Source organism: Microcebus murinus, chromosome 1, assembly GCF_040939455.1.
Source record: "Microcebus murinus isolate Inina chromosome 1, M.murinus_Inina_mat1.0, whole genome shotgun sequence".
NCBI lineage: Eukaryota > Metazoa > Chordata > Mammalia > Primates > Cheirogaleidae > Microcebus > Microcebus murinus.
In genome coordinates, this window is record NC_134104.1 from 27,717,954 (window position 1) to 27,742,611 (window position 24,658).

At 31.5% G+C, this 24,658-nt stretch overlaps 1 protein-coding gene across 6 annotated transcripts in view; it reads left to right on the forward strand.

Moving 5' to 3' along the window:
* The first annotated feature begins 4,015 nt into the window (after positions 1 to 4,015).
* LIPI (lipase I) overlaps positions 4,016 to 24,658 on the forward strand; it is a 58,888-nt gene continuing 38,245 nt past the window's right edge. For 4 of the 6 annotated variants that reach the window (XM_012785984.2, XM_012785985.2, XM_012785988.2 and 1 more), the window contains exons 1-4: positions 4,016 to 4,171; positions 18,501 to 18,886; positions 20,068 to 20,176; positions 23,062 to 23,163. In XM_012785984.2, the coding sequence (XP_012641438.2) occupies positions 4,126 to 4,171; positions 18,501 to 18,886; positions 20,068 to 20,176; positions 23,062 to 23,163 (643 nt within the window). In that variant the 5' untranslated portion in view covers positions 4,016 to 4,125. Of the gene's footprint in view, positions 4,172 to 7,946; positions 8,037 to 11,629; positions 11,646 to 18,500; positions 18,887 to 20,067; positions 20,177 to 23,061; positions 23,164 to 24,658 lie in introns of those variants that run through there. The other 2 variants (XM_076005386.1, XM_076005541.1) reach the window with 2 other exon arrangements.

The window sequence follows — 24,658 nt, forward strand, 5'->3', positions numbered from 1 at the left end:
TACAGGATGAAAAATAGGAAAAGAAACAACTTGTTGAAATGCTGAAACTTTGTCTTCTTGTAAGATAACAAAACTGGGTGAATTCCATTGGAACCAATATGGCCAACTGGAGTCTGCAAGTGAGCTTGCTGATATCACAGCCTGAATTTCCACCATGTGTTCCATACTAACTCCCTCCAAATCTGCATATGTTACCCTTGAGAAAGCATGATAAGATAACTGCACATGCCCAAGGCTTCTAGTGCATTGAGCAGCAAGCCCCTTTTCCTTGGTAATGATTTCTCTTTGAAATTCATATTTCTTAAGGAATGGATTGAACTAAATATAATTACTTCATTTAACAGGTATTTTCTGAGTGCTTACTTTGTATTACGCAGTCTTTAATCCTTGGAAAAGAAAGGTAAGTATAAAAATCTGCCCTCCTAAAGCTTACAGTCTGTGAGAGACAGATTTTTTATACATAAAAGTATAATGTAAGTGTCAGTACCTTCAGTAGCTACCTTCAGCTATCTTAAAACTATCAGTCCTGTCTCCTTTTTTCCTTTCTTTCCTCTGCAATCAATATAGTTGTAGTAGGATAGGAAGGCATTAAGGTAACTATCACATTGTAGACAAATAATATATGCTGATCAAATGAATGGATACTTGCAAGTCTCTGTTATATGTAGATCTCTTGATATTCTTTTGATTTATTTCATAAATCTTATTTCCTCCTTACCTTCCCCCTCAGACGCTGCTTATGTGAGAGCTAAATCTTCAGAATTCATTATAAAATATTCAGTGCATTTATATGATTGTGCATGCTATAAACCTTTATCTATACTTGTAAATAATTAATGATCATATTATATTATGTTGAAATTTGCATCATCCTTTGTCTACATATTGCATGATTTTGGCGTTCTTATCACAACCTCTTATCTACTGACTTTACAAAACTTTATGATGCTCATAATTCTAAAATACTTATTCACTTTTATAAACTCTAAACATCAGCTTATGCACTTAGCTGTTTGTTCAGAATATGAAATCAATATATCATTTTTCTTACAAAGCATACTGAGCATACGGTCCTTCCTAATTCATTTTGAATGCAAGCATGGCAATAAATCTAGCAGTAGCTAAAATATAATTCACTTAGTCTCAGCCTTTACTGGACCATTAGTCACTTACAAGGTTTTAATGGCTTAAATACATGGAACACTCTATAAAGAATTAGCTTTCCTTCATTCCTATTAGGATATCTTATGCCCCTAACTATATGAACACACTAAAAATGAAAATGTACACACACACACACACACACACACACACACACACACACACACACACACACTATGGATATCTAGAGCTTCTTTCTCTCTCTTCTTTTCCTACCTCTTATTCTCTTTTCTTTTTCAGTCCAGGCAGCATGATCTGCAGTGCTTCCCTGAATTCTGCACTCCGGATTAGCTGGCTGTTCCACCTGTGTGGTTCCATAGTTTCCTAGATACACCTGTGTCAAGCCCTCCTCACTGTGAACTGCTATATGGCAAATATATTTCAGTATCTCAGACAATCTCTAATATATCTGTGCATGTATAATTAATAGTTGTTGAAATAAGAAAGTTTGGATAAATGAACATCTCTAAGTTCTATACCTAACAACTAAGTCTATGCCTGGAAATCAACAAGTGCTTACTAAAAGTTGCATAAATGAATGAACAACTGAATGAATAAATAGAGAAACTTGGCAAATTACTGATAAGGGACTCTTAGATGATTTTTTTTTTGATTGACCTCACTTTTGTCTTCACCTTTTTTAACTCTCATTTTATCTTTATTCTGATTTTTCCTACCCATATTTTGCCTAAGTAAACATAACTTTTTTGTTGTTGTTTTACATTTATTATTTTTTAAATTTAAAGAAATAAATGAGAAAGTAAAAATTACCAATAAATCTATCATGCAGAAATAACCATTTTGGAGGAAAACTTTCCAGTCTTTGAACCATGCATATATATATATATATAGCCCATTTTAGGCAAATAAACAGCACTATATATGCTGTACTAATATTTTAGCTTGTCTCTTTCCCCCTAAAACTGTAATGGAGGCTTTCTATGCCGATACATATTAGTCTATCTATAGCATTAATTTTAATCCACAGTATGTAGATAATTAGACTAATCCCCCATTGTCAGACATTTATACTGTTTTCATTTTTGGCTGTTATAAGAATGCTGAGACGAACATTCTTGCTCAAGTATCCTTGTACACATGTGGACCATTAGTCACATATAAGGACCTTGGATGTGTAGGAAAGTACCTTGGATATTGAATTACTGAGTCAAAAGATAAGATTACTAAACATTTTTGATTCATTGCTAAATTAAATAATAAGTTGTGACAAAATATATTGTCATAGCAATGACTTCTAACCTCAATAAACACAACTTAACCACCTATTATAATGACCTATAAAGTACTTAGAAGAATGCCTGGTGCATAGGGCTCAACCATCAATGTCATCATTATTGGCAGCAGCAGCAGCAGCAGCATCACTTTTGTGTTATTGTTTACATTATATGCATGTCTGTAAGCTGCTTATAATCATTTTTCATATCCAAGAAAAACTACATCAGTACATCAACAAATAATGTCTTACTAAATTATTGGCATTTTATATATTTTGTCATTCTCCAATATTTTCCTATTTAATGGAATAAGCATTAGTGACCCCAACTTGCTCATATTGACAGTAAGTAAAATATATAATGAAGAAATAAAATTTTATATTTTGAAACTATGCTATGTATTATACTTGTTAAAATGCCAAGTTTATATTTTTAATATTAGCTCTTTATAAGAGTAAAATGAAAATGATGTGCAAGAGTCATAATAGTGTCACAGCAAAAGCACAAAGAAAAAGGAAATTATGTGTTAAATAGGAAAGATTTACCTTTTAATTTATTAAGCAAAATTTTTTAAGAAAAGTCTATTTAATATGTATGACACATTATCTTTCTTCTTACATTCCAAAATGATATAGTTTACATCTTTGCTAGAGAAGTGCATTTGTTACAGTAAGTGCTGTGAAAGGACTTAGAATATTCGGTGGTCTCCAAACAAATTATAATAGTGTCACCCTTTTAAAAATGAAGTTTTACTTAAAAAACTCAGACATCAAACAGGTCAAAATAATTACGGAGTCTCATCAACAATTAAATTATCATGATTTTTAAATGAATTCTCTTTTATTTGTACATCTGAAACACCTCTCCAGACCTCAGATTAGTTTCTGCTAATCTATGATGTTAATTAAACACTTCTGTTCTTCCTGTACCTTTGAAGTTTTACAGACATTTGAATTTTCTAAAAACAAATTTAATATTGGAAGTTGCAATGCATGTTCTTAGAACAACTCTTAATTTTCCTTGCTTATTAATGGAATCTACTGCTGACAGGAAAATAAGAACACAGTTAATTAAACAAATAAAAGGAAAACATAATAATTTTTAAATGGTTGTAAAATAAAAAAAATATGTGTTTTATTTTCAAATTTTAGCCTCAAGAAACAAGCCATAATTTTGAAGTAGCCTCGTGTTGGGATGCAAAAGAACACAAACCTGAAAAGCCCATGTATTTTACACTTGACAGTTTGGTGGGTATGGATTTCATTATTGGCTTTATTATAGTATATAAAGACAACTTAGTGTGTAATCAAAATGAACATAAGCCACAACTTTTTATCCATATTTCTATTTCTAGCATTTTATAACATCACATTTGGTCTAGGCTTTCAGTAAACATATTCTTCCTGACCACTTCTGAAATCCTGAGGTTAAAAAGAATAAAGAAAGATATAATTAGCTTTTTTATTCCCTCAAATTCAACTTGTGTAGCTGAAGATTTGTTTGTGACTTATTACAGTCTTTGACTTAAAAATCCTTCTCAAAACTACAAGCCAAATGAGTAAAAACAAACTACCTCACCTTTTTCAACAAGAGGGAGGAGCAATAGTCAGTGAGCTTTTACAGTAAAACCTGCCAGACTGTGACAATTCTACCAAAGAGAAATCTTAATGAATTACAGACCTCCTTTTTGGTGAATCTGAGTGGTTCTTTTACTTTTATCAGATTCCAAATGAGAGTGTACATTTTTCTTTGTTTGATGTGCTGGGTAAGATCTGGTAAGACACTTATTAATAATTTGATTTACCTTTTAAAAATTGCATATAAAATAATCAGTATAGTATGTTTTGTGATAAAGAATGCTATGACATAATGCTATGAAAAAATATGCTATGATTATGGGTACTAATTATATCAAACACACTATCATAAAGAAAGTTTGCCTGTTTATGTATATGTGTGCTTATGTGTGTGTGTATGTATGTGATGGATAAGTTGAAATTTTGTATTTATTTACTTTGCAGATAATTAGAAACTAGGAAACCTTTTAAAAAGCTGTGAATACAGAATATATAAGAGAATATATAAGAGAAATAATAATTCAAGAACAGAGAAATTAATTCAGAATTTAAAAATCATAACATACATCTTGTTTCAATTTTATTTGTTCAAACAGCATTAATTTTGTGGAATGTTCTTACATGGATAAATTATCAATTGCAAAGCAAACAAAGTAACCATATACTACAACTTTTTTTCTTATTTAGCATACTAAAAAGCTAAACTGGTTTATGATAATAAGGTAGAACTTTAATTTCCTGGTTTATTGGTTTATGGTTAAAAAGCCCACCAATTTTAGTAGTATAATTTGCTACTTTGTGGTAATAAAGTAGAATTACTTGTTCTACCTTATAAGTAGAACTAATTGTTTTACTTTATGGTAATAAAACAGTAGCAAATTTAAAACTCAAGATAGTTTTGTGTACAGACTTTGTGAAAGCAGATTATTTACATTATGTTTTAAGTTTATTAAAAATGTATGAATACTTGAATAACCTTAAAAATATTAACTAAAATTTAACATTATTTCCTATGCATTCAATTGAATACTTGAGCTTATCATAAATTCTGTAAATGATACTAATATCCAGTTTATAACTTATATTTTACTCTTTGGAAGATTGATAGACATTTTACATTTGTGTAATGTATAATAATGGCACCTTAATTTGAAAGTCAGAGAAATTTAAAGTCTAGGCCCATAATTTTGTTTTAAAAGTGTATAGTCATTTTAATATCATAATCAATACTACAAACTTATTTGGCAGACTTTCTGAGATTATTATTTTGATTAATTGTTAGGCAGCTGCCTACATTTTCAATTGGGAAAACTGAAGCATATTAATAATTGCTAAGTATGTTTCTGTTGCCTGCTTAATTCTTGCATGATAATAACTAAAATAAAATAGCAGAACTTTTATTTTTTATTTTAGCGTATTATGGGGGTACAAGTGTTAAGGTTACATATATTGCACATGCCCCCCCTTCCCCCTCAAGTAAGAGCTTCAAGCGTGTCCATCCCCCAAATGTTGCATATCTTATTTGTTGTGGTTATATATGCCCATCCCTTCCTCCCCTCCTCCCACCCTCCCAACACCCGGTAAATGTTACTCCTAAATGTCCACTTAAATGTTGATCTGTTAATACCAATTTGCTGGTGAGTACATGTGGTAGAATAGCAGAACTTTTAGACATTAAAAACAGTAAATAGAGCATAAAGAAATTGAAGATTTCAGTGATTCTCAGAATCATTTTTATTCCATGCTGACCTATGCTTTCTCTCATTTTCTTTGAATCACTACACAATAAATTTTGTTGATTTTTTAGTAATTTACTTTATATGTTTTAATTGAATTACACATGCTCCCTTCTCCACTAAAGATTCTGATATATACCTCTAGATGTATATATACATCATACTTGTCAAGATGAAAAATCATTGATTACATCTTTTGGAAAAGGAAAAAACCTTCTGAAAAACCGACATTAGTCAGGTGTTTTGAAAAAATTGTAAATAGAATAAAATTGAAGTGGAGAGGTAGCTTAACAAATATACAGTATATACAAATATAGAGTATATCAATACAGGTATATACATATGTATTCAAATTATATGCACATTTATTCTTAGTAGAGTTGCCCACTCATAGTAACTGCTTATACTGCAACTTTTGTATTTGCTATTATTATTATAGCAAATGTCAGCAAATAGTTTTGTAAAGGTCCACATAGTAAATATTTTAGGTTTTGTGGGCTGTACATTCTCTGTTGCATCTATTCAACTCTGCCATCATAGCATGAAACCAGATGTAGACAATACACAGCAGATGAGTGTGCCCATGTTCTAATAAAACTTTATGGGCACTAAAATTTGAATTTATTGTGATTTTCACATGTCAAAAACCATATGTTGAAAAACACAAAAAACATTCTTAGCTTGCTGACCAGACTTGACTTACAGGACATAGTTTGCCAACTCCTATATACTTTGGAGGAAATGTTAAAGATAGATTAATTCAGCTTACTCATTTCACAGTTGAGGAAAGTGAAATTCAGAAAAATGGAGTCATTTTTCTAAAATCATAGAACTTGGAAATATGTGGAATTTCATATAAGGAATCCATATAAGGATTCACATAGGAATCTTGTAAAAACATAAATTCTTATCTATATGCTGGCAGTGAAGCCCAAGATTCTGCAATTCTATTAAGCTCTCAGGTGATGCCTATAGGTACCACCACATTTTGAGCAGTAAGGAGGAGTTATAGAACCTTAGTATCCTATTTCTAGTTCAGTTATCTTTCCAAAACCCAGGTAATTTTGAGCCCACTGCCTAAACAAAATAATCATTATTTTTCTCTAAATTATATCTTTCTGATGTGACCAGTAATATATTTATATTGATTTACCAAAATCAGATGCCCACAAGTAACTTTGATTTATTGTACCAAAGTCTCTTTAATATAAGAGCAATATGAAAGAACATTAAATTTCCAATTGAAAGACCCAGTTCATGTCTTCTTGTCTGGGGAAGTCACTTAACCTCCTTAACTTAGTTTCTTCATTTGTAAGTGGAATTAATAGTTATAATACTATCTCACTGTGAAGCTTAAAGGAAATAACATAAATATGTGATCTGGTAAATTTTAAAGAAATATAAATAAGGTTCAAATAATCCACTGTGTTCTCCTCCATGTTCATTTTATCTTTTATTCTTTTGGATACTTTCCAGATGTAAGGCTTCTCCATGTGTGGTTTATGGACTACTTGCATCAGAATCAAATGGGTTACCCCTTTAAAAATGCAGATATACTTACAAAATTAGAATCTCTGGGGATGGCCACAGAAATCTACATTCTGAACAAAATTTTCCTGTTATTTTTACACACATTTTTAAACTAATGGTTGAAATTTCTGGTTTAAAGACTTAAAGGTTAGAAACCTACTTTATTTTGCTTGCATTGTCAGATTCATTTCCAACAGCTTTCCAAACATTTGCTTATTGGTTTCATTCTTTTCTTCAAAAAATTTAAATTGATATAAAATGTTTGCACATATTTATGGTATACATTCAATATCCTATTTGCAGCTATTCGAAACAATGTATTCTTGTATACATACATAGAATCTTGTATTCGAAACTATATATTCTTGTTAGCTATAGACATCCTATAGTGCTATTGAACACTAGAACTTACTCCTCCTACCTGGCTATAATTTTGTATTCTAAGTGTGTTTTGATTGCTTCAGAACTGGGGAATTAAAGATATTTTTGGCTTTTATTTAACTTTCTGCCAGGAGCCTTCAGAGATTTTAAACTTCCACCTAAAGTTTTGTCTTTCCACTGGCTCTATGGCCATGAAAACCTGTGCTTTGTAGCATCAAGTGGGTCAATTGTTTTGTCCCTGGAATTCTGCTGGCTTTAAAGGGTTTTCATTCTTATTACAGATGAATAAACAAATGAGCTAGTGAAATTCTGATAGGGTCTTATTTATGTCACTCAAATGTTTACATAACTGGTGCCATAAATATACTATTCATGCTTTTCAGATCTTACTGAGAAATGTAGTGTGGCTTCTAATTGTGTGACCTCAGATTATTTAATCTCTTTAAACTTCACTTTCTTCATGTATAAAATGATGGAAAGAATACATAACATAAAATTGTTGATAATGTTGTTTACAATCCCATTTTGTTTTCAGAGATGGGGAAAGAGATGGAGGGAGGTTTTCAAATAGGGTTTTTGGGTTGAAAGAATTTTTCAGAAGATTATCAGAAAAGAGTTAAATCTTTCTAGGATATGTTAGCATCTTAGCTTTTAATGGCTGAATTTTGAGGTTTCCTGTTCTTGACTTGAGTCAGAAACACTGAGGTTTCTTTTATGTTTATTTGGATTCCAATTAAATTGTCCTTATACACAATAATAAAATCAATAATGGAAATACTAAAAGTTGAAAAACAGGCTAACTCATCTTAGCAGTTTACCAAGCATGAAAATGAGCTTGATATTAAAAAAAAAAAAAAAAAAAGCTAACATAAAATGAAACCATTTGTTCCAACTCCTTCCATTTAAACATGAGGAAACTGAGGTTCAGAGATGAGAGGTAGAAGAATTTTCTCAGACTTACAAGAGATGTTTGAGAGGGGCTAGAGGCATCTGGGTGTCAGCTGTTCACTGCCAAGGCAGTGTCCCTGCTGCTGGGCTGTCTGTTTTGATCTCTTGGTTCTCCTTTTCACAGACTTTGTAACTGTAATGGAAATATACTTCAGAGATACACCTGAACAACCTGGAGTGATTATTCCTAACTTCCCTATGTGTCTTTGATATTTTTAACACTTTTAGTGCTTTTATAATTTGAAACCTAACATGATTTTCAACATTCTTTCTCCATGTACCTCTCTACTGAGATTACTGCGTGTGTCCCTGTCTTCCTACGTATTTGCCAATGAAATCTGATATTGTGCTCCTGCTAGTGAAATTCTAATCACAATAGAGTTACTGACTCCAGTCTCCAGATCCTCAGTTTGTTTATTTTTCAAATAGGATTGAAAAATTAATACAATCTTTCTGTTTCAGTCAGCTTTTTGCTAGTACCATTACTATTGGGTATTTTCATTTAATTAGCCAAAGTCTATTGAAACCATTTCCCTCATTATAAAATGAATATACAAATATTTTAAATATAGAATGCTATGAAAATATTAAAATACAGACTGTAGAAAATTCGTAGAAAAGTACAGATAAATAGAGGACAAAATTACTCTAATACCATCACTACAGATACACTTAAGATGTTGGTTAATATCCTCCCAGTTTTATTCAATAAATATTTTTATGTGTGCATATATACATATATATGTTTGTTTATAGTTCCTACATATATATACTACATATTATAGATAAAATGAGTGATATAAACATGGATATACATAGGAATTTATTTATATGGTTCATAAATATGGTTTTCATTATCTTTTTATTATATTTCATTTTACATAAATGTTTTCTGATGTTATCCCTAGTTTTCTGAAACATAACTTTTTAATTGCTGCACAGTCCTCACCTTATAAATACACCATAATTAATTTTTCTCTCATTGTCATATATTTAGTTGAATCTTAAATATTCATTATTAAAAATATTGTGATATATATTGGTGTTGTCATTGCATATGATGATAAAATGATATGCTAATATGATTTTAATTAATATTTATTGGTTCTTGAATAAGCTTATTTTAATACGTTTTTGAGTTCTTTAAACATTTTATTTTGGAAAATATCTGTTTATATCCTTCACTTTGTGTTTAATTATGGTATTCTGTTTTTTCTCCTATTTATAGTTCTTTATATATATTGGCTCCTTTCCCACATTATATTGAAAATATTTTCATAGTTTATAATTTGTTTTTTGGTCTAGTTTATAGTGTTTCTTTATGTATATAAATTTTAAATATGTGCTGTGAAATCTATTGGTCTTATGGTTTCTTCCTTTGTTTTTATGCTAGAAATCATTCCTCAATCTGAGATCATGTACATATTAACTGTATTCTTATTCTACTTCATATAACTTTACTTTTACATGAAATGTTTTAAAATAACTAGAATCAAGTTATTAATCCCAGCATTGTTTATTTAAAAATCTATTTCCTTTGATTGCTTTTGTTTGCCATAGTTATCATAGCTAATATGATGTATTTCTGGGTGTTCCCATTCTGTTTCATTAGTCTATCAATTCTTGATTCAGTTTCACAGGCCTCTTTTTAATTGATTTGTAATATAAACATAATTTTAGTAATGCCTTTTATTATCTTCAAAATGTTATTTATTTTTCTCATACACTTTCTCCCACCCCCAAGAAATCCCACTGAGACCTTAATTTAGCATTGCATCACACATATAAATTAATTTGAGCAGAATTGATTTTATGGCATTACCTCTTACTTTCTGGATCATGCTACATCTCAGTGCTTAATCAAATCTCCATTCCTATATAAAATTTTTCAGCTTTGCAGTTTTCTTTTATGAGTCTTTTTATGTATTTTTATTTTCTTTTTTTCTTCTGTTTTTTTTTTTTCATTTCTCCCCTTTGTCTTTCTTCCTCTTTCTTCTCCTCCTCATCTCCCTCCTCCTTCTTCTTCAAAGACTTGTTAACTTGACAATGACAACAAAAAAGGAATTTATTATATACACCTAACTAAAAATTTTGAATCAAATACTACTGGATACATATACTGAAAAAAAATTCTTTTTTAAAAAATTTCCTTATAGCTTGAGATCTTGTAAGAAGAAGCTACTTTCTCTCCCAGTGTCAGTATCTCTCCACAGTTAGTATTAACTCTCCCAAAACAATGTTTTATGGACCTATTTGGGTTATACACTCTCCTGTGGTCCTTTCCTGGGTCTAGGGTAATTGGATATTCAGATTTACCTGGGATGGAGAGTGTATACTTTTAGAGTTTGCAATAAAAACATCAATTAGGGTGGGGAGAAGTTTCTAAAAGCAAAGATTGGAGAGCTAATAAAACTATAAAATATGGTTATACAAATATTAATTGATATTTAATATTGCTATAAAATATTCTGAATATATTTTATTATATTTATGTTGGCTATTATCAACATGAGCTAAACTTTTAATTTCTATATGTTTATATGATTATACTAAAGTTTTTACTTGAATTTTTTCAGTTGCTCTCTTCATATTTTTAGGTTAAACATCACATGCAAAAAAGAATGTCTACATTCTTATGATTAAATAATATTTCTTTATATTCTCTCATTGATAAGTTAGTGTTAAAAATAATTCATAGTGTGATAGATTTTTTATACTTTCTTAATTGTAGTGGAAATGAGACACTAGTGTTACATCATGGATATGATAGTCACTAATGGTATGAAATAAAGAGAATTTTGTCATTTTAATAAATTATGCATCTAGTTTAACTTATTTAAAATAATATTAACCAGAAGTGTTTTTTCTTATTCTTGTCTTATGCTACATATTTTTGTGAGTTGCTTTTAGATTGTTGTATGATTTGGAATGATATCGTGTGTGTGTGTGTATGTGTGTTTATATTTGTCTATTTGTCCTATCTTTTTGTTTGATATTAAGGCTATTCTAGCTTTTAAACCTGATTTGTTAAGCTGTATATTTTTTCCATTCTTTGCAAAAGTATTGTTTATGCAGTGGTAATAACATATTTTTATTTCATATGAGTTAACACCTAGAAGTGAATTCTAGGATCATATAAATGCATATTTAACATATAAGAAATTAACAAACTTTTCCAAAGTGATGTACAATTTGTCATTTTCCCAATGTATTTACAGTGGTTTCAGTTGCTTACATCCTCACTAATACTTGGTTTTGTTAGTCTTTTCATAATAATTGTAGCCAGTCTACTTAATCTGTAGTGGTATACTATTTGGGTCTTAATTTATATTTTTATGATGACTAATGATGTTTAGCTTACTGGGTATTATATCATCTTTTGTGAAATGTCTCCAAATTTTGTCAATTTTTAAAAATTGAGTTGTCTGCTTATCATACACATATGTGCACACACACATAGCCTAGATGCAACTACTTTTCAGATGTAAATATTGCAAGCCTGCGTATTAATAGTCTTAACAGTGTCCTTGAGGGGCAGACATGTATTATTATTTGGACAAAGTCCAAATTATCATTTTTTTCTGTTTTAATGCTTACTGTATCTTATCTTAGAAATCCTTGCTTACCTCAAGATTATTAATATTTTCTCTAAATATTTCATGCACATAGCCTATTCCCTACCAGAGAATGAGGCTGAATAGAAAGCAAGCAGAGTTGAGAGAATGAAAGGGAAAAAGAATGGATCTAAATTGTCTTTTATCCTAGACCCAGGTTAACACCATTACAACTAAAGTCTGACTCTCCTAGGATATCTACTGAAAGTCCCTACTGTTTATTAAGGTCTGTCTACCCCAGGTAGTTGAAACTTCAGTGTCTCTCAGCCTATTGTGACCCCTGGAATTATTCAGCATATAGTTCTTTGTGATTCCATAGGTTTGTATTCAGCAATTTTAAGATTTCAGAGCTCTTCCTCTGCATGGCTCCTTCCTCTCTTGCACTCTGCTTTCAAATTCTAGTTGGCTCAGCACCTTCAAACCCCAGTGTTTCTCCCCAACTTGGCAAGACTGCCATGCTCTGATTGGGTTCCTCTTTCCTGCACTGCAGTCTGGAAACTGCCTCCAGCCAAAAAGCTATTAGATCCTATGGTTAAAATAATTTGTTTCCCTTCTTTCGGAGATTACAATCCTGTGCTTTTTGTTGTCCAATGTCTAAATCTTTTTTCCATATATTTTATTCAGTGGTCTAGTTGTTTACAAAAGTAAGGCAAATCTGGGATAAGGTACTCATCATGACAAGAACTGGATTCTATAAGTTTCTGTTTTATTTTGTTTTAATTTTGATAAAACATACATAAAAACTTACCATTGTAGCCATTCTTTAAAGGTTCAGTTCAGTGGCATTAACTACATTCACATTGTCATGCAACTATTATCACCATCCATCTTGAGAATTTTTTTATCTTCCCAAACTGAACCTCTGTACCCATTAAACAATAACTCCCCATTTCCCCCTTTCCCTCATCCATGGCAACCAGCATTCTACTTTCTGTATCTGTAAATCTGACTACTCTAGGTACCTCATATAAGTGAAATCATATGGTATTTGTCCTTCTGTAACTTGCTGATTTTCATTTGGCATAATATCTTCAAAGTTATTCCACATTATATCATGTGTCAGAATTTCCTTCCTTTCCAAGGCTAAATAATATTCCATGATATGTATATACCAAATTTTATTTATCTATTCATTTATTGATGAATAGTTGGGTTGCTTCCATCTTTTGGCTACTGTGAATAATGCTACCATAAACATTTGCACACAAATATTTCTTTGAGTTCCTGCTTTAATCTTTTGGGTATACATCAGAAGTAGAATTACTGGGACATATAGTAATTCTACTTTTAATTTTTTAGGAGCCACCATACTGTTTTCCACAACAGCTGCACCATTTTATATCCACATCAGCAATGCACAAGGGTTCCAATTTCTGTACATCCTTGCCAACAGTTGTTATTTTCTGTTTCCTTTTTACTAATAAGTATCTTAATGCATTGGAAATAGTATCTCATTTTAGCTTTGATTTACATATCCCTAATTGTTAGTGATGTTGAGTATCTTTTCATGAGCTTGTTGACCATTTGTGCATCTTCCTTGATATGTCTATTCAAGTTCTTTGCTCACTTTTAATTGAGTTGTGTTTTAGTTGTTGAGTTGTAGAGGTTCTTTATATATCCTGAATATTAATCTTTTATGAGAGATATGATTTATAAATTTTTTCTTCCATTCAGTGGACTGCCTTTCACTCTGTTGATAATATCCTTTGATGCATAGATGTTTTAAATTTTGATGAAGTCCAATTTATCTATTTTTTCTTTTGTTGCCTGTGGGGTTTTTTTGTAATATTTAAAGAAATTGTTGCTAAATCTAATGTAATAAAGATTTCCCCCCTGTGTTTGATTCTACAAGTTTTTACTATTTTGGCTCTATAATGTGTTAATATTTGTCTCTTGCAGCAATTTTTAACCTAAACTTATTTCCTTGGATATTAGTAGTAGCATTTATGCTCTCCTTTGGTTACTTTTTGCATTGAATATCTTTTTCCATCCTTTAACTTTCAACCTATACATATCTGTAGGTCTAACATGAGTTTCTTATAGTGTATAGTTGGATACTTTTTAAAATCCATTTTGCCAATCTATGTCTTTAATTGGGGGTTCAGGGGTGGTTAATCCATCTACATTTAAAGTAATTCCTGATAGTGAAGCAGTTTTACCATTTTGTTATTAGTATTCTGTATGTCTTAAAGCCTTTTTGTCTCTCATTTTCTCCATTATTTTCTTCCATTGTGTTTAGTTAATTTATTAACAGCATATTTTGATTCTCCTCTCATTTTCATTCTTGTATATTCTATAGATATTTTCTTTGTGGTTACCATGGGCATAACAAATAATAACCTAAAATTCTAACACCCATTCTTAAATTGATACTAACTTGACTCTAATAACAGCAACAACAAAAAACTCTGTACTCCTTTACAGCTCAGTTCTTCCCTGCTTTGTGTGACTGATGACACAGGTTACATCTTTATATATTTTGCACTATTTGACATAAATTTATAATTATTTTTATGCATTTGTCTTTTAAATCCTGTAGAAAATAGAAAGCAAAGCTAAAAATCAAAATTACAATAATACTGTTTTGTATATTTTTTGTGTTTTTGCCTTTACCGGAGAACTTCATATTTTCTTATGATTTCTAGTTACGAATCTTTATTTGAAGGACTTGCATTAACATGTCATATAGTGCAAATCTAGTGGTAATGAACTCTCAGCTTTTGTTTGTCTAGGAATGTTTTAAATTCTCCCTTATTTTTGAAGGATAATTTTTCTGGATATAGAATTCCAGGTTGATAGATTTTTCTTTCAACAGTTTAAATATATCTTCCCACAGTCTTCTGGCCTGCAAGGTTTATGCTGAGAGGTACACTGACAATCTTACTGGACACTGGACATGGTCTCATGTCTGTAGTTCTACTTACTCAGGAAGCTGAGGCAAAAGGATCTCTTGAGCCCAGGAGTTTGAGCCTGCAGTGAGTGATGATTATGCTCTGTACTCCAGACTGGGGAACAGAGACTCTGTCTCTTAAAAACAAACAAACAATCAACAACTAAAACCACACTTGTAGGAATCAGATGGGAGTTGCTTAAGAAGCACTGCTCTTCTTGGTTGGGTTCACTAGCATGTCTGTCTGTTGACTGTCAGTCAGTTGGGGTGACTTAGTGACTAGCACACCTGGGGAACTTTACTCTTTTACATCTGTCTCTTGTCAGCTAGCAGGCCAGACTATGGGTGTTTCTGTGATGATATTTGGCACAGATGTGGGAGTCTAAGCCCCTATGTGTAAGTTCATTGCAAGACTCTGTTTGCATTAAATATCCTAAGGTCCAATTTGCTAGGACAAGTCCTATGTTTATGTCTATTTCAAAGAGTGAGGTAAGTTATCCCACTTATGATGTAACTCAGAGTTTCAAGGCAAATGACATGGATTCAGGAAAGAGTGATGAGTTAGAGCCATCATTGCAATATAACACACTAAACTATTTTCCTTTTATTTTGTGTAGAATATACTTACTTCTCCATTGATTTAAAACTTTCTGCATACGTCCTTTAAATTTTCTTTTATAAAAGCAGATTTTTGTTGCTTTTTAATAGGCAGAGTTTATACAAGCTCATCACTGTTCACATATCATCTATGTTTTTTCTCTAGTATAATTTTTATCATTTTGTTTTATGCTTTTTACTATATATTTTCTTTTCCATTTCACCTTGCCTTTTGCATATATTCATTGTTTGCTATGGTGTTATATTTTTAGTGTGTAGAAATTTATGTGTGCTATTTTATATAGTGCAGAAGTTAACATTTAAGATTTTTAATATCTTTTTAAGCCCATACTTTTCCACTTATTAAAGCCAAAAAATTAAAATCTTATAAGTTCCTTAGTTGAGGAATTTTGGCACCATGCTTACTTCCTCTATACTCCTTTTAACCAACATTCCCCTCTTATTAGTATAATTTGGACATACTATAAAAGAATAACTTTTTATATTACATTTTTGTTTTATAGTTTTATAATATTTAAATGTAAATCAGTGTCTAACTTGTTTCCATGATCATTTTCAATCTCTTTATACTGTGAGTTTTTCTGGATCTTGTCTTAAAAAATCTAACATTTATTTAACAGTGACAATGTCAGGAACTGTACTGTATCATTTATGAGTGGCATACTTTAGGAAAGGTATAAAAATATTATGCCACAAACCCTTCTACTTATAACCTTCATTCATTACACTTTTATCTGATGTTTTGTTTTAGAAGAGAAATATGAAGTCCTCAGAACTTTATTCTTCCTACAAATAGAGAATTGTAACTTGGATTTTCTGCCTTGATATTTTTAGGATATTTTTCTCTTTCATCGAAATCCAAACCAGTTTCTAGGAAGTGTCTTGGTGAGTTTCATTATCTGATTTTCTCTAGGTTATGGTGAGCATTTTTCATTCGCAAACCCTGATATGCAATTATTTCCTTAATTATTGTAGCTTACTGCCCTCTCCCCTCCCAAAATAATGCCTCCCCTGAAACAGCAATCATTTTTAATGTAAATCATTAATCCCTGTCCTATATATGTTTTTCCCTCCATAATTTTGAACTCTCTCTTCCTTCATTTCTTACTATAAGTAGAGCTTCCCCTGTTTGTTCTAGCATTTATAATGTGAATTTTTAGCTTTTCTGAATGGAAATACTTCATTATTCCCTTTTTCATCTGATTTTGTAGATTTGTTTTGAGTGATAATTTCTTCCTCTTATTTTTAGCACAGAGATTCTACTGGATTATTCCTCATTACTCATTTGAGGCCCAGGTAAAATTTACCTTGGCTTGCAGTGAACCAATAGTTTGGAAGAATTGATAACATTTGGCCCTTGTCCAAGTTCCAGTTGGTGGGAAGACAGATGTACATGACTTTCTACACAATTTTCACAGTATAACAAGAATTTATATTGCACTGTGGTTCAGTATATGTCTCCTCTCCATTCCCTCATCTCCTGCTCTTTAGAACAAATGAAAATAACTTGTCCAAGTATCTCTCAGCTGCTTGGGAATTGAATGAAGGTCTTGCTTCTCCTTCATTGCATTCCTCCTTTTTCTTCTTCTAGATAATTATATCAATATTGTATATATACTTGAAAACTATAATTATTACAAGTAGAGCATATCATCTCCAGTGTTAAAATAATATATGTTAGCTCCTTTTTCTGGCTATTTTTCTTGGCAGAGATTCTTAGAAGTTGAATTACTGAGATGAAGTGTACTAATAGTTTTGTGAATTTTTAATATGGATTGACAAATTGCTTTCCCAAATAGTCTTACCAAATTAAAATTCCAAAAGTAATATGAGAACATGCTTTCATTAAAAAAAAATCTCTTGGGATTATATACCTGCTATGAAAAAATTGTATTTATAAAAAAAACTATGAAAAAGAAAAAGAAAGCAACCATAATTTCACTGCCTAGCAATTACTATTACTATTAATCATGTTTAGTAACTTTATTTCCTGTTCTTATTCTGTTTAATATGATAGGTAGACAGATACATAGTAGATAGAATGTATATATGAAATAAAATACTATAATTGTGAGATTTATAGTGCTTTATATTTTGTGCTATCATATATAACTCTGTGATTAATGTCTTTACATTTAATATAAATGGTTTATTTCATTAATGTAAATCCTAAAAATATCAAGAAAAAAGTATTTGTTAAGTTTACACACATGTAAAATTTCAAAAGAATACTATATCAACTTATAATCTCAACATTCATATATATGAATATTTGTTATTTACCCTCACCAGTATTGAGTATTAGAAAAAACATTTCCATTTTTAAAATTTTATAGAGAAACATGATACCTTATTGGTTTGTTTTCATTTGATCACTGATCAGGTAAAATATATTTTTTCTAATGTTTACCCATATGTAAGTGCTATTCTGTAAACCTTCCATTAAAGTTCATAATCACCTTATCTACTTTCATTAGTGTGTATGACAATTTCTTTTTTGAAAATATTAATGATTTCCATCATCTCTGTTGCTATGGTTTTTTATTTTGTAAAGATAAAAAATTATTTTTAATTTTTAAACAATTACATTTATTCAGATTTTCAATTGTAATTTTTTTATTACTTTGTTCGGAATGTGTTTTTCCTAATCAATTTATTACTTTAAACATTGTAGTTGCTCAGTCAATCGTGTTGAAGGGCTGATGATATGAAATTCCCCCAACCCTCTACATTCGATTATGTTCTTTGCAATAGCAATAGGAATCAAATACTGTCCCAGTACTCAGTTTAACTGACATTTTCTATTTCAGACAATAAAAGACCATGCCTTGAATTTTCTCAGCTAAATGTAAAGGATTCCTTCAAAGATTTATTTAATCCCAGAATAGAGATAATTCTGATGGTGTATACAAGGAACAACCTAAACTGTGCTGAGCCACTATTTGATCAAAATAACTCACTTAATATTAATTTCAACACACAAAAGAAAACAGTTTGGCTTATTCATGGATACAGACCAATGGGCTCCACTCCATCGTGGCTTCAGAACTTTCTAAGGATTTTGCTGAATGAAGAAGATGTGAACATAATTGTAGTAGACTGGAACCGGGGTGCTACAACTTTTATTTACAATAGAGCAGTTAAAAACACCAGAAAAGTTGCTGAGAATTTGAGTAAGCACATTAAAAATCTTTTGGTAAGTTTGGGAATTTTATGCATTCTACATGCTATGCAATATACAGTGTGTTATGCAGTACCACAAAGTGGTAATAAAATATATAATTTTCCCCATATGTATTAAGAATTACTGCTCTGATGTGCTAAGGTATTCAGCCATCTTCTTTTTGTCTAAGTGGATAATTATATAATTAGACATGACCTATTTGACACAATCTTATCAGATAAAACAAGATTAGCAGATCAGCATAAATTTTGGAGTTAAACAGACCTGGGTTTGTATCTTAGTATGTTTAGGCTGCTATAACAAAATACCACAGGCTGGGTACTTATAGACAACAACAATTTATTTCTCACAGTTCTGGAGGCTGGGAAGTCCTAGGGCAAGTCACCTAAAGATTGGGTATCTGGTGAGGGCTTAACTCCTGGTTTATAGATAGTGCCTTTTCACTGAGTTCTCTTGTGGTGGAAGAGTAAAAGGAGCTCCCTCAGGCCTCTTTTATCAGGACACTGATCCCATTCATGAGGGCTCCACCCTCATTACACAATTCTTTTACCTCTAAGAAGGCCCCACCTCTAAATACCATCACCTTGGGGGTTCAGATTTCAACATAGGAATTTTGGGGAGGCAAAATATTTAGATCATAGCTGCTTAAAATCTATCTTTTCCCTTTATAAATATATGTGGCTTTGGGCAAGTCATTAACCTCTGACACTGTTTCCTTAATAAAATGGGAATTGATCAAATATTTCTTTACCATTTAATTGGTACCAAGGACATTTAAGCAATAGAATAAAAATGAATAATTCATGAGGTAATTGGGAATATTAATTATAAGATTTATAAGGCACATATCAAGGTAGCTAGCACAAAGTAAGCACTTAGTAACATTAATTATTATTATAAAAATGCATTATTAATTAAATCATCATTTTACATATATTTATATAAGAGATGATAAAAATTTTAAATTTTTAAATAGAAATTTAATGGTATGATTATTAAAAATGAATTAGAGAAAAATCAAATATTTTATGGCAAAAGTTGAACAAATACATAGTTGTTCTGAAACTATAAAGTCTCCTTCCCTATCTTCCAGAAATGAATTAACCCAGAAAAAAAATTTTAAATGTTGATGGATGGTACATGATTTGTGATTACTTCAAATGAATATTGTAACACTGCATTTTCAATTGCAGAAGCATGGAGCATCTCTTGACAATTTTCATTTCATAGGTGTGAGCTTAGGGGCTCATATTAGTGGATTTGTTGGAAAGACATTTCATGGCCAACTCGGGAGAATAACAGGTAAAACTAATTTTTATAAAAGTATTGCTTTAGCACACTTTTAATCAGCAGAAATTACTTTATTTAAAATTTAACAGGTACAATAAACTTTTTTTCTATCTTATACTCAAATATTTATTAGTCTTTGTTTTAGTTAAACTTGAAAGTCTTATTAAGTTTTTAACAAAGCTTAAGTTACCCAGATAGAATGGGAGAAAAAGATTTATTTCTGCACTCCTATTTACATTTTAAGGACACATTAATGTAAGAATACAGAGGAAAATTTCGCCCATTAAATAGAAAATACTTCATATATTAGCTAGGAATTTAACTATGTACCTAATTCTCACAAACCTTGATGTATTTCAATTCTTCAAAAATTCTACTTAAATGTCAGAAGAGAATCAAGAGTTGATATCCAAGTTCAAGGGGTCTGGATCCAAGTTTCCCTCATATTTCCATAACAAATATACTGCATCCAGAAAGGTCAGTAACTGAATAATTCTGACATAAATTTTCACTCTTTCCTTTAGTGGTATTAGTAATTTTAGAAAGAGAAGGATAATATTCCTCCCCAACCAATTTACCTCTTCTTCTTATTGATGTCTCTGTTCATAGAAGATTTGTAATAATTTCAAGTGTGAATAAAAGGTAATAGCAAGTTTTTAGTTAATAACAAGTCTTTAGTTAAATTGCCAAAAAAGGGGGATGAGAGAGGTGAATAACTTATATAGATAGTTAGGATTTTTATTACCCTCGAGGATGCCCTGACTTACTCTGATCGGTTTTAATGTTGACCCCATTGTACCTATGTAAAAACTGAGGTTAAATGAATGAATGCAGGATGGTCACAACGCCACAGCTAAGCCAGGATTTATATAAACATTTTTAGCACCTGAAGCTCATTCCCCTTCAAGGACTATACTTGCTCAATTTAAACTGGTGATAATCCTACTTTATTTTAAATTGTGTTTATACATATTAGTCCAGTTTGAATGACCCCAACTACCAGAAAACTGTTATGGTTTAAAAGGCCAGAAAATGTGGAAGTTCTACATCAGAATAATTTACAGGAAGAGAGGAGTTTCTGTCTTATTCAGTCAAGTGAGCTAAATAAAATAGGGATAATAGAAGGGCCTGAGATAAACATTATATTTTACTTTTTAAAATACCTTATCAAGATGATTTTTTTTCTTCCATTGCATAAATGTTTAGCTCCTCCCCCATCTTTTTGATACTCTCCAGAAGGTCATGAACTTATATTTTTATTTAGAATTTAGGATACCTGAAAAATAATATCCATACTCCATAGAATATTTTTTTCTCTCTTAAAAAGTCTTTATTGCAACTGACTGATACACGTATTTTTGTTAAAATTCACTTCACATCCTTTTGAGAAGCAGGTAGGAGTGTCAAGACCAATAACGAAAACCAGTGAGCTTTATATGAAAATGTTATTTAAAAAAGAGCTGAGAGGCTTGTTTTTTTTCCAGTCCTCACTAGAATGTAAACTTAATTAGGGCAGGGATTGTAGTCTCTTGTATTCATCACTTTGTCCCCAGAGCATAGAAAAAAAGCTTGGCATATAGTAGATGCTTAAAACTATTAATGAGTGACTCCATGGAATGTCCGCAGGCACTCTGACTCGGGGCTTTCAGTCCTTGATGAATTGCAGGCTTGAACCACTGAGCCCGGCCTCCTCATATCCCCTAACCCTAACCCTATAACCCTTTTATCTCAGCATATTATGGGGGTCCAAATGTTAAGGTTACGTATATTGCCCATGCTCCCCCTTCCCCCTCGAGTCAGAGCCTCAAGCGTGACCATCTCGCAAACGTTGCACGTCTCACTCATTATGTTTGTGTATACCCATCTCCTCCTCCCCCCTCCCACCTGCCCGACACCCAATAAATGTTATTCCTATATGTCCACTTAGGTGTTGATCCATTAATACTAATTTGCTGGTGAATACATGTGGTGCTTCTTTTTCCATTCTTGAGATACTTCACTTAGTAGAATGGGTTCCAGCTCTATCCAGGAAAATACAAGAGGTGCTATATCACCATTGTTTCTTAAAGTTGAATTGTACTCCATGTATACATATAACACATTTTATTAATCCACTTATGTATTGATGGGCACTTGGGTTGTTTCCACAACTTTGCAATTGTGAATTGTGCTGCTATAAACATTTGAGTGCAGGTGTCTTTTTTGTAGAGTGTCATTTGATCTTTTGGGTATATGCCCAGTAGTGGAATTGCTAGATCAAATTGTAGATCTACGTGTACCGCTTTAAGGTATTGCTATATTGCTTTCCACAGAGGTTGAACTAGTTTGCAATCCCACCAGCAGTTCCATGGAATTTTTAATATATTTTTATTTGAAAGTGTATGGGCAACTCCTGTGAGTAATGAATGATAAGAGAATACTATGTTTTACCCCATAGCCCAAATTACATTTGGCACATAAAAAAGCATTTTAGACTTACAGATATATGCACAGTGAACTATTCATAGTAAAGTACAGATTCAAGAGAGGACAAGATGGTATTCATTGTTTCCTTCCTCACCTCAGGAAAAGTAGTAATTATTATTTAATATAAAGTTACTACTGGTTTACTCCTAATTACTTCTTAAATAAAAATGCTCCAAAAAATTGTATAATATTTTGTTGATGCCTCTGTAGTGTGGCTTAACTTGATAACCTCTGAAGATTAGTAGTATTACTCAAATAATGAAGGTATTTTGAATTCATCCACTTCCATTTATCATTAGATATATTGTTGATAGATTTAAACTAAAACTATACATGCTTATTATGCTTATCATGTAGTAATAATGCAAGAATGCAATATAATTAACACTGTAGACTTGATTAGATTGGTAGTTTTTTTTCTTTCATTTCAGGTCTTGACCCGGCTGGCCCAAAATTCTCTGGAAAACCGTCATATAGCAGATTAGACTACACTGATGCAAAGTTTGTGGATGTCATCCATTCTGATTCCAATGGTAACCATGCAGGATTTATTGCTTAATTATTTGAAAGTGGAAAAAGGAAATGTAGACTCTGAAGGAGAGAAGAACATAGAAGGAGGAAGTGTTGTAGATAAAATGATTTAAAATCTATAATTATAGTATGATAATATTTTCCACTAGCAATATTTCTTGGGGTTAGTGGTTTTCTGCATTGTCAAATGGCACTCTTTTTCTTCAGCTTACCTCCTTCAGGTTTCAGGAACTGTCATTTCATCCTAAAACATTGAAACAGATAAATAAGAATTTATCCTGTTCATGTTACTAACAGTTTTATTGATTTGATCACATTTCCACCAGTGTTTAATGTTCCTGATATATTTAGGTTGACATTCTCTCCACTTGTTTTCTTGCTCTGATGTATATTGACCAGAGCTGAGCACAGCATTTCAGCCATAGGTGAAGAAGATTAGTTACCCCTAGCGGTTCAGAAGTAATTTCTCTATTCTTAGTTGTCTTACTCAAACATCCCTAACAGGATATTGGAATTTTTGCAAGAGTATGTTGGACAGGCAGTTCTAAGGAATAGAATGTCATTATGCATTTCCTGATTTGAATCTGATAGTACTAATATTTATTGAATAGTTCCAATTCCTTAGGCAGTGTTTTAAGTGTTTTGTGCGATCTTCCAAGTCCTTGTGAGATAGTTAATCATTAACATTCCCCTTTTACACATGGGGAAACTAGAGTCAACGTTACAAGGCCAATGATTGGCACAACCAGAATTTGAAATCTATCTTTTGATTCCAGTGTCTGCACTTAACCAATATGTTATTCTGGTTAACTGAATCAGAATAACAGTGAGAAGGTGTATTGCAGTTGTGGATATGGAGAGGGTGTGGTGTTAAAAGAGAGACAAGAGGAAGTGACATTAAAACTGCTCCTATTTCCCTGTTCCCTCAGGTTCTCTTTTATCCAGGTGGTATAATTGCTTCCATATTATTCTGAATTTATCTTGTGGTGATCCATACCAGTTTTTTTTTTGTTTGTATGTGAAATATATAAATGCCATAGATAACAATTTTTCAACTTCCATGATTACATATTACATGTCCATTAGACTTATAATGGAAGAATTCTGCTCCTTTTTTTTTTTTGAATGTAGGTTTACCTACTTCTTATAAGAAGTCAATGACTAAAAAATCATAGTTTTAGTATGAGACCTCAACCTTTCATGTCTTTTTTATTTCTAGCCCTTTATCTCAACTTAGTACATCCACACACAACACATCTATTGGCCAATTCCACTGTATTCCCTTGCCTTAAGTCTTTCTGAAACTCTAACTTTAATTCTGCCAATGACCTTTTGAATTACCTCTTCATACTTTTTATTATTTTGTTTGCATTTTTGACTTATCCTAAAAGAGTGCAACTTGGATTGTCTTATGTTTGCAACATATTTTTAAATTTTTAAATTATTATAAGTAATAGTGTGTTGTATATATTCATAGGGTACATGTGATGTTTTGAT